The sequence below is a fragment of the Idiotropiscis lumnitzeri genome, chromosome 11, assembly GCF_059441095.1.
Source record: "Idiotropiscis lumnitzeri isolate Australia: NSW breed Sydney's pygmy pipehorse chromosome 11, RoL_Ilum_1.0, whole genome shotgun sequence".
Taxonomy (NCBI): Eukaryota; Metazoa; Chordata; class Actinopteri; order Syngnathiformes; family Syngnathidae; genus Idiotropiscis; species Idiotropiscis lumnitzeri.
In genome coordinates this window covers 2,976,839-2,988,966 of record NC_142401.1, presented here as the reverse complement: position 1 = coordinate 2,988,966, position 12,128 = coordinate 2,976,839, and the positions used below count along the sequence as shown (strand labels likewise).

The 12,128-nt window shown below is 42.6% G+C and overlaps 1 protein-coding gene across 2 annotated transcripts; it reads left to right on the top strand.

Annotated features, from left to right (window-relative positions):
* The first annotated feature begins 2,829 nt into the window (after positions 1–2,829).
* On the top strand, positions 2,830–11,598 carry lrrn1 (leucine rich repeat neuronal 1). Of its 2 annotated transcripts, none has more exons than XM_088309745.1 (2): positions 2,830–3,202; positions 8,025–11,598. In XM_088309745.1, exon 2 carries the CDS (start codon positions 8,170–8,172, stop codon positions 10,321–10,323), a length of 2,154 nt encoding a protein of 717 aa, XP_088165871.1. In that variant the 5' UTR covers positions 2,830–3,202; positions 8,025–8,169; the 3' UTR covers positions 10,324–11,598. The 2 variants fall into 2 exon arrangements, with proteins under 2 accessions (XP_088165871.1, XP_088165870.1); XM_088309744.1 differs by having other exon boundaries at positions 2,831–3,237.
* Positions 11,599–12,128: the final 530 nt, after the last annotated feature.

The following is a 12,128-nucleotide window of genomic DNA, read 5'->3' as shown; positions in this document are numbered from 1 at the left end:
AACACCACTCCCTCATTCGCAAGGAGAAACATAATCCTCATCTGTGGAGGGCATGGTCACGATTGTGCATAATATCATCCTGCACACAAACGTATGAATAAAAGAAAAATGCAGGTGGTCCTTGCCGTACAACAGGGGTGTGCAAACTTTTTGATTGGCGGGCCACAATGGGTTCTAAAATTTGACAGAGGGGCCGGACCAGTAGTGTTTTGGTAACCTCACTTCATTGGAGAAAAAAAATAAATTTAATTTTAAATGAAAGTGAAGAAAAGCATTACAACAATATGTATGTATTTGAAAAAAAAATACAGTATTTAGAAAATAAAACATTAACAAGGTTTATTCATTGAATTTTTTTAAATTCGGCGGGCCAGATTAAAACGTTGAACGGGCCGCATGTGGCCCCCGGGCCGTAGTTTGCCCACACCTGCTGTACAGTAACGCTGTCTTCATGTGAACAAATTGCTGAGCGAGATGATCGTCGAAAGGAACACTTTTCAAATCTGTGACATGGTTGACTGGAGGGAAGAAGAAAAGGGAATTGTTTGTTTAAAAAATATAACTCAAAAATCAGCCAATTTCTATCTTTGATTTGAGAGTTCCATCTGCTGCCGGCCCTGTGTTGCACCTCCTGGCTGGAGTCCAGCTGACTATCTGTTGTGCAGACAATTTGACCTCCTGGAAAACACGTCATGTCACATCAGGCTCCCATTGAAACCTGGACGCTCAATCATTTTCGCACCGCAACTCACCTCGGGCACTTTTCTACTTCTCAGCTTCACATCACTTGGAAAGGATTTCAAAAGGTATCAGAAAGAAAGATGTTCATAATCTGTTTAGTTTTTTTTTTGTATCATGTTTATTGTTTAAGCAATGCACCATGTCACACTCAGCGTGATGTCAAGGCTTGACAATCCAGTTTACTCGCTCAAAAAAGACAACAGTGACAATCAATAGCAGCACTTGATACCCTGAATACAGAGTGGCTGTTAATTTAAGCAAGACGTTATCAGCACCTTCAGCTGTTCAAACTTACAAAGGCCCTAAATATAAAACCAGCGCGAGCAAGATTCTGCTCGCGACTGAGCGGCGCACTGGCCCAGATACATCAGACAGTTGGATGCTCGGGGCTTTAAAGTTGATCAGAAGACACCCAAAAATGATTTTTTTTTTCTTACTTTGTATTAGCTGCCGAGACATGACTCACCACAGATAAACATTTTCCGCAGAGTGTTCAAGAAGAAGGAAACTATTTCTTTTGTATTTGGACTTTGTAGAGCAAATGATGTGTCTTTGTAAATGGGACACTGCAGCAGAAAAATACAAAAGGCTCAACGGGTTTATGTAGAGGGGAGATGTCATGAGGGTGGACTCAAAATCAATTAGAAGCAAAAAGGTGCGCACTGTTCGCTACACCAAACTAAGGTTGGATCTGTCTCGGGGTATTTGATCTTAGGAGGTCGCTGCGAATGTTTCACAATGAAAGTCAACCCAGCAAATCCGAATCTGATTTCTTTTTTTTTTTTGGTTCACCAATTTAAAGGGAAAAGTCCAAGGAAAAATGTAGTTTCTCAGCTTCACAAAACAGATGAGCTGTGATTGGTTGTTACCTGAGCCCTAAGCACCTGTGATGTCATTTTCAGTCGACAGAAGTGACAAAATGGCCGCCCCCTGAGGTGGTTAAAAACGGGTTAATTTTGCTGCTTTTTCTCATATCCCACAAACGCAATATTAATCAGAATGCCATAGACGAGCGAAGACACATAGAGAACATTTTATTGCAAAGATTTTTTTTTTGAGGGGTTGACATCCCCTTTAAGTGAATGAATTTATGAGAAAATAAAATGTAGACTCAGTTGATCTGATCAGTGGACTCACCAGAAAAATTGTGGACTCAGATGATTTGGTCCATTGACTCAAATTAGCCGACTCAGCAGAAACATCGCCGACTTAGATAATTTGGATCACTAACTGAACTTAGCGGCCAAACTGGGGGAAAAAAAGCTCACATCATTTGATTTACTAAGTCAAATTAGCAGCCACGCTGAAAAAAAATTGCAGACCCCGAGGATTTGGGTCAGATCCTTAATAGCGAACCCACCCGAAACATTGTAACCTCCGATGATTTGACTCGCACTTAAAAAAATATGGACTCATTTATTTGTCACCAATCTTCCACTTTCAAAATAATAAAAAAATTGCTGAACAATTACTTACTGGCTTCTGATTTCAAAAACCTTCAATTAATGTGTATGTGATAACACAAGGTGATCATATACTTTACTTGATACTTCAGAAGGTACACTTGCATTAACAAATAGAGCTGAATAAAATAAATTACAGTTGCAAAGACACTATTGTTGTGAAGCGGTATTGTGTTGCTTTGTGTTTATTAACTGCGTGTACAGTTTGCTGAACTATGTTCTGCGTGTACAGTTAACTGTGACAGCCCCCAGCTCACCTGCGACCTATTTGGAAAACCGCTACAGAACGTTTGAGGATGCTCGATGAGGCAACAATGCAGGTTGTCCATATTCACTATCGACAATACAGTAGTGCCGTTTACTATCGTCCATAACGCCGTATTATAAATTACTGTATAGCCTAATCTGGTTCTAAAAAAATATATCCATCCATCCATTAGCCAAGCCGCTTACAATGATGATAAATGGCTTTGGCCAGCGATATGTTTCCAAGAGTAATACGACAATAGGAGCAGTGGCTGGCCGCCTGTCCAACCACCAAGCAACACCCCCCCCCCCCCCCCCCACCCCGCCTAGCTAACAACCCCACCCTGGCCAGCCGCCCTCTGCCTCCTTTGTTCTCCTCCCACCAAGCCCGAGCAGATGGCGCGCTGCTTGGCTTGGCCGCGCTTGACAGACAGTCGCGCTCCGCCAATCGGCTGCCGGGGAATCAGCTGACTGGTGTCGCTAGCGCCAGGTGTTTTTATCATTTGTTTTTCTCCCCCCGCCGCCCTGTCCATCTGTTGGTGGAGAGGAGTGCTAGCCGGGCGACAATTCGTGTTTGGAGGCTAGCAGCAGGTTGGCCATCTCGCCGCAGAGTGCCATGCAGCCGCGGGACTGATCGGGTGGGACACACACGGCGTGGCGTGAGGACGGAATAAACGTTTCGAGATGTTTTTGTTGTGACGAGACGTTCTTTTTGGCTTGCTACGCGTTGCCCTTTTTGGAGGAACCGACTGGTGCGTAAATGTCATTGAATTGGAATGACGAGAAGGTGAGAGACCCCTAGCCAAGAAAGCATGATTTTTTTTCGATTTCTCCAGTTTCTCTCTTTTGGGGAGAACAATATATTTGTCAAGTTGTCAAAAATGCATTTGTTGTAGTTATGAACTGCAAAAATGACCCGTCCATGTGTTTTCCTTCCTGCAGCGATGATGAGCTGCGCTTTTATTTTTTTTTTATTTGGGATACAGACGCACTCAAGGGCATGTCCATCAATTTAACGATTCGATCACCTACAACCGAGCCCATCACTTGAAGAGTCAGACGATTATTCAAAGTATCAAGTTTGCAGTTCGCCCTATTGGAGGATTTCACCGAATATGTCGACTCGGCAATGCGTCAAAAACAAACTTTGATGTCTTTGCCGCACTTGCCGTGCCCGCAGGAGCCGCACGCGTGCGCAACATTCTCCAAATGTGATTTGCATATTAATGACATGGAATATATATGTATATATGGGCAGCTGTCTGCTGCATTCTAAGCTCAAGAAGTTGGTCTGTGGCTCGGCTGAGCCTTTCTCTAAGATAATGGGGGTCGTGTTGGTAGGGGGTCCATTGTGGATTGTGATGCTTCTTGCTGCAGCTGTTGCACTAATGTGACGGAGTGATGCTGATGGCTTCACTTCCATTTGCTTGGAGGGATGCTGAGTTTCAATCGGACACGTGTGGCGAGACAGCGATGATGATTTCATTTTTGACACTACCAGCATGTTGCGAGTCATCCCATAAGAGTTTTGGGTTCCACTTTCTCACCTCGCAAACTTAATCTGTTTGTCTGTAATTGTTTTTATTTTATTTTGTAGGGGGCTTCGGATCAAATCAAATTCTTTTATTGTGCCATTTTATTTACTTTAACAAGCACTTATTAATCACGTGTGCTTTGCAAGCAGGTGTCTGCGTCCATCAGCACGTTTTAGGAAACAGCAGAACACCCCCCCAAACCCCCACCCCAAACTCTCCCTCCTGCCCCAAGCAGCATTCAGATCTCAAGGGTGTATGGCAGAAAGAAAGAGAGAGATTGCAGTATGGTTGGGGGGGGGGGGGTTGGTTTGTAGTTATTGAGCTAAAGCCTCGAACCATTATTCATATAATCATATAAGAAGGGCTGAGGTATTAGTCCCTTTGTCTCTGAGACAACAGATGTAGTTCGAGTCCAGCTCAGATGATCTCCTTTGGCATTACTGCAGTCATTCTGGTTGAACAGTAAATACAGTATGGCTTCTATAGAATGAGTTTGTGTTTGACTATTTGTGTCAGTGCCATCTGGCTCAGGATGTTTCACCTGCGCTGCCGTTAGGTTTCGACTAACAGGTGTCTGTCAAGTGCAAGTGTAACCGGCTGGAACTATTTTGGAATTCTTCACCCATTCGTGCAAAAAAGAGAGTAAAAAATATATATATACTCCAAGTTAGTGACGCGTAATATGGACAATGTTATATCCTGATAGAGGCGATCTTGTATCCTAAGAACAATATAGTAATTTTCCTCAAGGTTACATGATGTGAATTATTATATAATAATTAATATACATGTGTAAGCATTTAATAATAGAAGTAAAGCTAACTGGATTAAAAAAAAAAATAGGAAAGAAAAAGAAAAGCCAGACTTCATGTATCATGACTTCATTTCACACCAAAAAAAAAAAAGTACAACTGTGAAGAACTGAAAAGGAGCCAAGATTTATGGGCTCAGTTGTACTGTTATTCTGAGATTTTTTTAGGAGGGTTTATAGCGAGCACATGTGCATATGCAAGTACGAAATTTAACTGTAAAAGATCCGACATGTGCTTCTCCCCATTAGTCCACTCAGACTGTACACTCGATGGCGAGGAAAGCGATTACGTGGTTTAAAATCAATAGCGTGAGTATCGTTGATGGCTCGTGGCCTTGCTGTCTTCAAGCAGCGGGATTTCATCGGAGTCACGTGACAGCTAGAGCGCAAAAAGTGTCAAATATTATTTTTTGAATGAGCAGAAAATGTCCGGTTTGAGGAGTCACCCGAGGGTTTCTCAGGAAGTATTGTCCTGTAATTTACGTTGTACCAAAGATTCAATGCAACACTCGTCTTAGGTTAATGAATTGTTTCAACGTCCGTGCTTTCAGTTTCCTGCCTTTAGTTTTCTGTTGTTTGGAGTATTTTAAAGGTTTCCTGTGGCTTTTGGGAGTTTGATGACAATGGAGTCGTCAGGATTTGTTGTTGCAAAATGACCTCATGGGATGCTTTAAGTGCTTACGGCTGAGCAGTTGTTGTTGTTGTTCTTCTTCTTTTTTTCCACACTGGCTTCCTCTGAAGCATGTTATTCATGTGTCCATTGTTGAGTGGCTTTGATCAACTTTTTTTAATGTTCTGTTGTATAAATCCATCGTTTGCCATATACGGAGGGAAAAAAATAAGATGAACCTAATTTCTGGCTTGCGTATACAAAAATGAAGTGACCTCGCTATAAACTCAACTTTTTAATTTCTACCAGAAAATCATCTAAAATTGTGAACTCAAATATTACACTCTTTGTGTGTGTGTGTGTGTATTTTTATAATTAAAAATTAAAAATGACTTGACGTGACGATGCTGCACATGGCTTGTTTTTCACATAAAAAAAAATCGGTGGTGGACGCTGATAATGGTTTTCAAACAATCAAGTAATTAAAATATAAAGAGTAGTAAAAGTAATATATACTACATAATTACAGTCTAATGTATGGTATTATGAACTTATTTTCTGAACATACGAAACTCAAAATGGTTCCATATTCGTTTAAGCAGCTTTACTCGGTTCCCACTATTTGTAAATGCATCGTTTGCCTTTAATCAAACTAAAAAGAACCTTGCTTGGATCGGCATGTGTACGGCACTGCTATGTAATATCTTAGATGACTAATCTACTGTCTAGTATATCTCAGACCTTTTCGTTAAACGGTATTTGTAAGAAAGGGACGTTCTGTTTTTGTCACATCACTGCTATGGTCACGGTCCCAGCTGGAGTTTCAATTTCCTCTTTCCAACTTTGTCGCCTATTGTGCCGCTTGAACGCCGCCTCTTGGATAGTTCTAAGCACATCACCTTATCCCCGTAGCGATCACCATTGCTGCAGACGCTTCGTAGGGAATTCCGTGGAGGAGGCGGCTGTCTGCTTCTGTCTCCCCTGCCGCTGTTGCCAGGCAGGTTCCATTCTGAAGAATTAGTCAGCTCTCTTGCCGGAAAGCCTCTTAAGGTCGAGCTGCTTAAGATTACGTTAACTTTAACGCCACACGGTGGACTGCTGCATATCGACACCGGGAAGGTTTCCTTCTTTGGTAAATGGAGTAATGGGATCTCTCACGTTGCTGCGAATGCAAACTCAAAGAGTTTGTTAAAGATGTGCTGCGACGCTAATCCCGTTTGGAGGAAATTGCAAGGTTGACGTTGCTGTTTGTTGGTTTTAATTGGTTTTGTTTTGTTGACTGTATGTCCAGCACTTTGTGTGCAGCTATGCTTGTTGTTAAAATGCTCTCTAAAAGCAGTTACACAAAAAAGGTCCTTAAAGGTAAAAAAAAATAAAAAATATTGAGTTTAGTGTGGAAGATCTCCAAAATGTGGACATCACATCATTCAACAGAAATGTTGCTTTGGGTGGTTAGAAACATTTCTGTCCACCCTCTGTGAGCCAAACGCGCCAATTCCCTCCTCTTGAACTCTTCATTCCAATTTAAGATCTGGGAGGTTACACTTATGTAACAACTCATCCAATCTTTTTTTTTTTTTCTCACGTTGTCCTACATTCTTCACTGACGTTGTTGCATTAAAAATGTAGCTGTGCATCTTTTCACACTGGTGTCTTGTTGTGTTTAATGATGTTCAGCTCAAAAGTTAATGATCACGTCCTTATGGGCCTGCTGCATAGATGAAAGCTCTCGGAGGATTTTGAGACATTTCCAAGTCGTTCGCAGCAGTGTTTTGCGCCTGCATCATAATGAGCTGACTTGCAGTCTCAAAAGTGTTGATGCTGCACATAATTTATTGCCTTACAAGGAAACGAGGGTAGCGATTGTTCTTCTTTACCTGATGAAATAGTTTCATTCATGACATGCTTGACTAGTCACTAAATTGTTAATTGATTCAAAATCACTCCATTTTACATTTTATCAGTGGCAGTCCTATTTCGTCCTGCTTGAATAAATCCCCCTCATAATACCACCATTTATGACACCACGGCTGGACAAATAATGACCTAGCTTCCCTTGAAATTTCCGTCTTGAAAATGGCCTTGCAAGTGTATCTGCAATTAAATCCTCATTTTTCCCTCCTTTGGCCATTATGGTTTAAAAAAGCAAAAATATATTTTAGATTTTTACGACTTTTAGGTGTGTTGATTCCGCATAGCTCAGCCCCCTCACGAGTGAGTATCCAATCACAAGACGCGTTCATCACCTTCAACGTAAGGCCAACAAGAAGGCTCACTCTAACCAAGTCGTGATCTGATTGGCTATCGCAACTGTCCATCAAATCTGAAAGCTCATCGACTTTGACAGAACAGACGCCCGCACGATTGTATCTGAAGGCGTCGTACGAATAGTGCGTGCTCCTGGTATTATGAAATCTGCCTGGCAACACGAGTGAGCTGAATTCTGATTGGATAAAAACTCTCACCTAAAACTACAACCCTAGGATATAATACGACATCAATGTGAAGAATATGATCATGATTTCTTGATTATGTTAGGCCAGCAGAGAAGGCCTTGAAGGCCTTGACCCCCCACCACTGCATTTTATTCATGTCTTTCCTTGTCTTGTCCTTTTCAGATTATCCTGCTCCATAATCCTGCCATCCAAGACGTCATTCGGCTTCACCTCTTGACTCAAAGACATATTCAGTGAAAGTCTGGTTGATGACTGTTAGGTACTCCATTTCAAAAGTCATCTGCCCCTCTTCCTGTCCTCCTATAGCATGGCGAGATGGAGGTTGGGATGCTTTGGTCCAGGCCAGATGTTTGCGGTCCTGATTGTGGTATCAACAAGTATATCCCTTGTGCAAAGTAATGACTGCCCGCAGCTGTGCGTCTGTGAGATCCGACCCTGGTTCACCCCGCAGTCAACGTACAGATATGCCACCACTGTGGACTGCAATGACCTGCACCTGACACGCATCCCCGGGAACCTCTCGAGTGATACTCAGGTTCTGTTGCTGCAAAGCAACTACATCGGCAGGACCAGTGAAGAACTGGAGCAGCTTTTCAACCTCACGGAATTGGACCTATCCCAGAACAACTTCAGCAACATTCGGGATATCGGCCTCACAAATATGTCGCAGCTCACAACGCTTCATTTAGAGGAGAACCAGATCACAGAAATGCTCGATTACTGTTTACAAGACCTCAGCAATCTGCAGGAGCTCTACATAAACCACAACCAGATCAAGAACATTTCGGCCAACGCTTTCTCTGGACTCCATAATTTGCTAAGGCTTCACCTCAATTCCAATAAGTTGAAGACTATCAGCAGTCAGTGGTTTGAATCAACGCCCAATCTAGAGATCCTTATGATTGGGGAAAATCCTGTTCAAGGAATTGCGGATTTTAACTTCAAGCCTCTAGGAAATCTGAGAAGCTTGGTCTTGGCAGGCATGGATTTGACAGACATCCCCGGAAATGCCTTCGTGGGCCTCGACAACCTCGAAAGTCTCTCTTTCTACGATAATAAATTAATGAGAGTTCCTCAGAAAGCCTTTCAAAAACTACCTAACCTCAAGTTCCTGGATTTAAACAAAAATCCCGTACACAAGATTCAGGAGGGAGATTTCAAGAACATGCTGAGACTGAAGGAGCTGGGTATAAACAACATGGATGAGTTGGTTTCTATCGACCGCTACGCTCTGGATAATCTTCCCGAGCTCACTAAGCTGGAAGCCACAAACAATCACAAATTCTCTTACATCAACAGTCACGCCTTCCGTGATGTCCCAGCCTTGGAGAGTTTAATGTTGAACAACAACGCCTTGAACGCCCTCTATCAGACCACCGTGGATTCTCTCCCCAACCTGCGTGAGATCAGCATCCACAGCAATCCCTTTCGTTGTGACTGCGTCATCCAATGGATGGCCGCCAACAAGACGACCGTTCGTTTCATGGAACCTTTATCCATGTTTTGCGCCATGCCGACCGAGGTCCGGGGAAAGCGCGTCCAGGACGTTCTGCAGAAGAACCTAGCAAACCAATGCTTGCCCATGATCAGCCACGACACCTTTGACAGTCACCTCAACGTAGACATCGGCGCAAGTATCGACTTGGACTGCAGAGCCATGTCGCAGCCTCGGCCGGAAATCTATTGGGTGACCCCAACGGGGACCAAGGTCATGATGGACAGCCTGTCTGATAAGTACAGCCTCAGCAGTGAAGGTACCTTGAGAATCTCCCGCATTCAGGTTGAAGATTCTGGCAGGTACACCTGCGTGGCTCAAAATTCACAAGGAGCCGACACGAGAGTGACGGCCATACGGGTGAACGGCACTCTGCTCGACAACACGCAGCTCATGAAAATGTACGTCAAGCAGACAGATTCCCACTCGATTCTGGTCTCCTGGAAGGTCAACGCCAACGTGATGACCTCCAACCTCAAGTGGTCATCTGCCACCATGAAAATCGACAACCCGCATATCACGTACACCGCCAAGGTGCCCGTGGATGTCCATGAGTACAACCTCACGCATTTACTACCAGGAACCGAGTACGAGGTCTGCCTCACCGTCTCCAACACCCACCAACAAACGCAGAGGTCATGCGTGAACGTAACCACGAAACAAACGGCGTTTGCGGTGGAAGTGTCCGACCAAGCGACCAACGTGGCTGTGGCTGCCGTTATGGGGACAATGTTTGCCATCGTCAGCTTGGCGTCCCTGAGCGTCTACGTTGCCAAGCGCTGGAAAAGGAAGAACTACCACCATTCCCTGAAAAAGTACATGCAGAAAACGTCGTCCATCCCGTTGAACGAGCTGTACCCGCCGCTTATCAATCTGTGGGAGGCGGATAGCGAAAAAGAGAAAGAAGGTTCCTCCGAGAGCAAGCGGAGCCAGGTGGACACAACGCGCAGCTACTACATGTGGTGAGAGCCGCCACATTTTTTGGAGAGACACGTCAGAAGCACATATATGACGTATATGTGCATGGAGAAGTGAACTACCTGATCTTTTTCACACTTTTTCTTTGGATCTCTCTCAGACGCAACATTTCTCGCTCCTTAGTTTAGCATATTTGAACTCCCGTCGTCTATTTTTGACAGACGCTGGCAGCTTTCTTTGTCTGACTGAATAAAGGAGACACTTTGATTTATTTATAGTACGTTTTGAGAGCACAGCATGAGTATTGTCACAGATTCAGTAGATGTGGGTAAATCTAGGGGATGTAACGATATCGGCGATATCATGATATTAAAATTGCCACATTATTGTTGTCGTCATGTCACAAAATTAAATATCTGCAAAAAAAATATCTGTTTAAAAAGCCCAAGTTGTTGTAAATTTGGAACATTGAAGTTCATGTTAACTGTACTATTTGATTTACATGTATAATTAGGACCACATTGGATCGAGACATTTATATACAACTTCTCATCTTTATTTTATTTGTACTTGTATTTTGTGTTCTACATAAACCACACACACTTTTTGCTTTCCCAATAGCAACACCTGGGTCTCATTATCCCATCGATTATATAGACCTGTGGCTAATTGACACCACACTGCCCCCAAGTGGTCGGAGGTTTAAATGTAAAACATACTTCAACATAACAAATGGCCAAGTCTATTTTTTTGTCGTCGTTGTTATGTGCAAAAATATGATATTGTTCTTTATATATTTTTTTAACATCGCCACCCCACAATATTGTGACGATTATCATATCGTGATATTCTCTTAGGGTGTCTTTTGGATATCGTTGCATCCCTGGCTAAATCCTGACTTTTCCACTTGTTTCTTTAGCAGGAGTGTAAGGACGCAATCATTCTCACGTAAATCAGCTTCACCGTTGACTGTCGTGCACTGAAATATATCTATGAACTCAAATGTAAGCTGACAAAGTACGTTTAGACTTTATATGCCGTCTATTGGATAATGTTAGCCATTTCTATGTAATGTTGTATCAACGATTTCATTTACCTTTTGTACATTGATAATCACGTTTGATTTAGACTTTGTTTGCGGCGAGACGACCGTAAACCAGCAATAGAAAGATGAATGTTCTGAACTAGGTCAATTGATGTAAAGCTTTCTACATTTCTTGAATACTTTGTATCTTGCTAGAAAATGTCTACAATCACTTGTTTATTGTTTACACGCCACATGCTTATTGAATAACAAATTCAATAAAATTTTCTTTCATCTTATTTTTCAAACCGTGATTTCGGTATTATTTGATTGGATATGCACCACGAATGAACCAGATGCTGGATGTATTAAAACTGTATTTATGACACCACGGCTGGACAAATAATATACAGAAAGACATTTACGCACGACTGAGCGACTGTTGGACGAGTCTTGAAAATGTATCTGCAATTAAATCCACACTTTTCCCACCTTCAGCCATTGTGGTTATAAAAGCAAGAATTTATTTTAGATTTTTGAACGGTTGCCAATTACGACTTTTAGGTGTGTTGATTCCGCATAGCGCTGCCCCCTCGCGAGTGAGTATCCGATCACAAGACGCGTTCATCAACTCGTGATCTGATTGGCTATTGAAACTGTCTATCAACGGTATAAACCTTCTTGAGACGCAAAACCGACGCCCGCACGATTTTTTCTGAAGGCCTCGGACGACTAGTGTGAAATCTGCCTGGCAACACAAGCTAGCTGAATTCTGATTGGATAAAAACTCTCACCTAAAAATACATTACTAGGATATAATATGACATCA

What these genes read in the sequence shown, in the direction of transcription:
- lrrn1 (XM_088309745.1), top strand. Translation starts at nt 8,170, where the DNA reads ATGGCGAGATGGAGGTTGGGATGCTTTGGTCCAGGCCAGATGTTTGCG.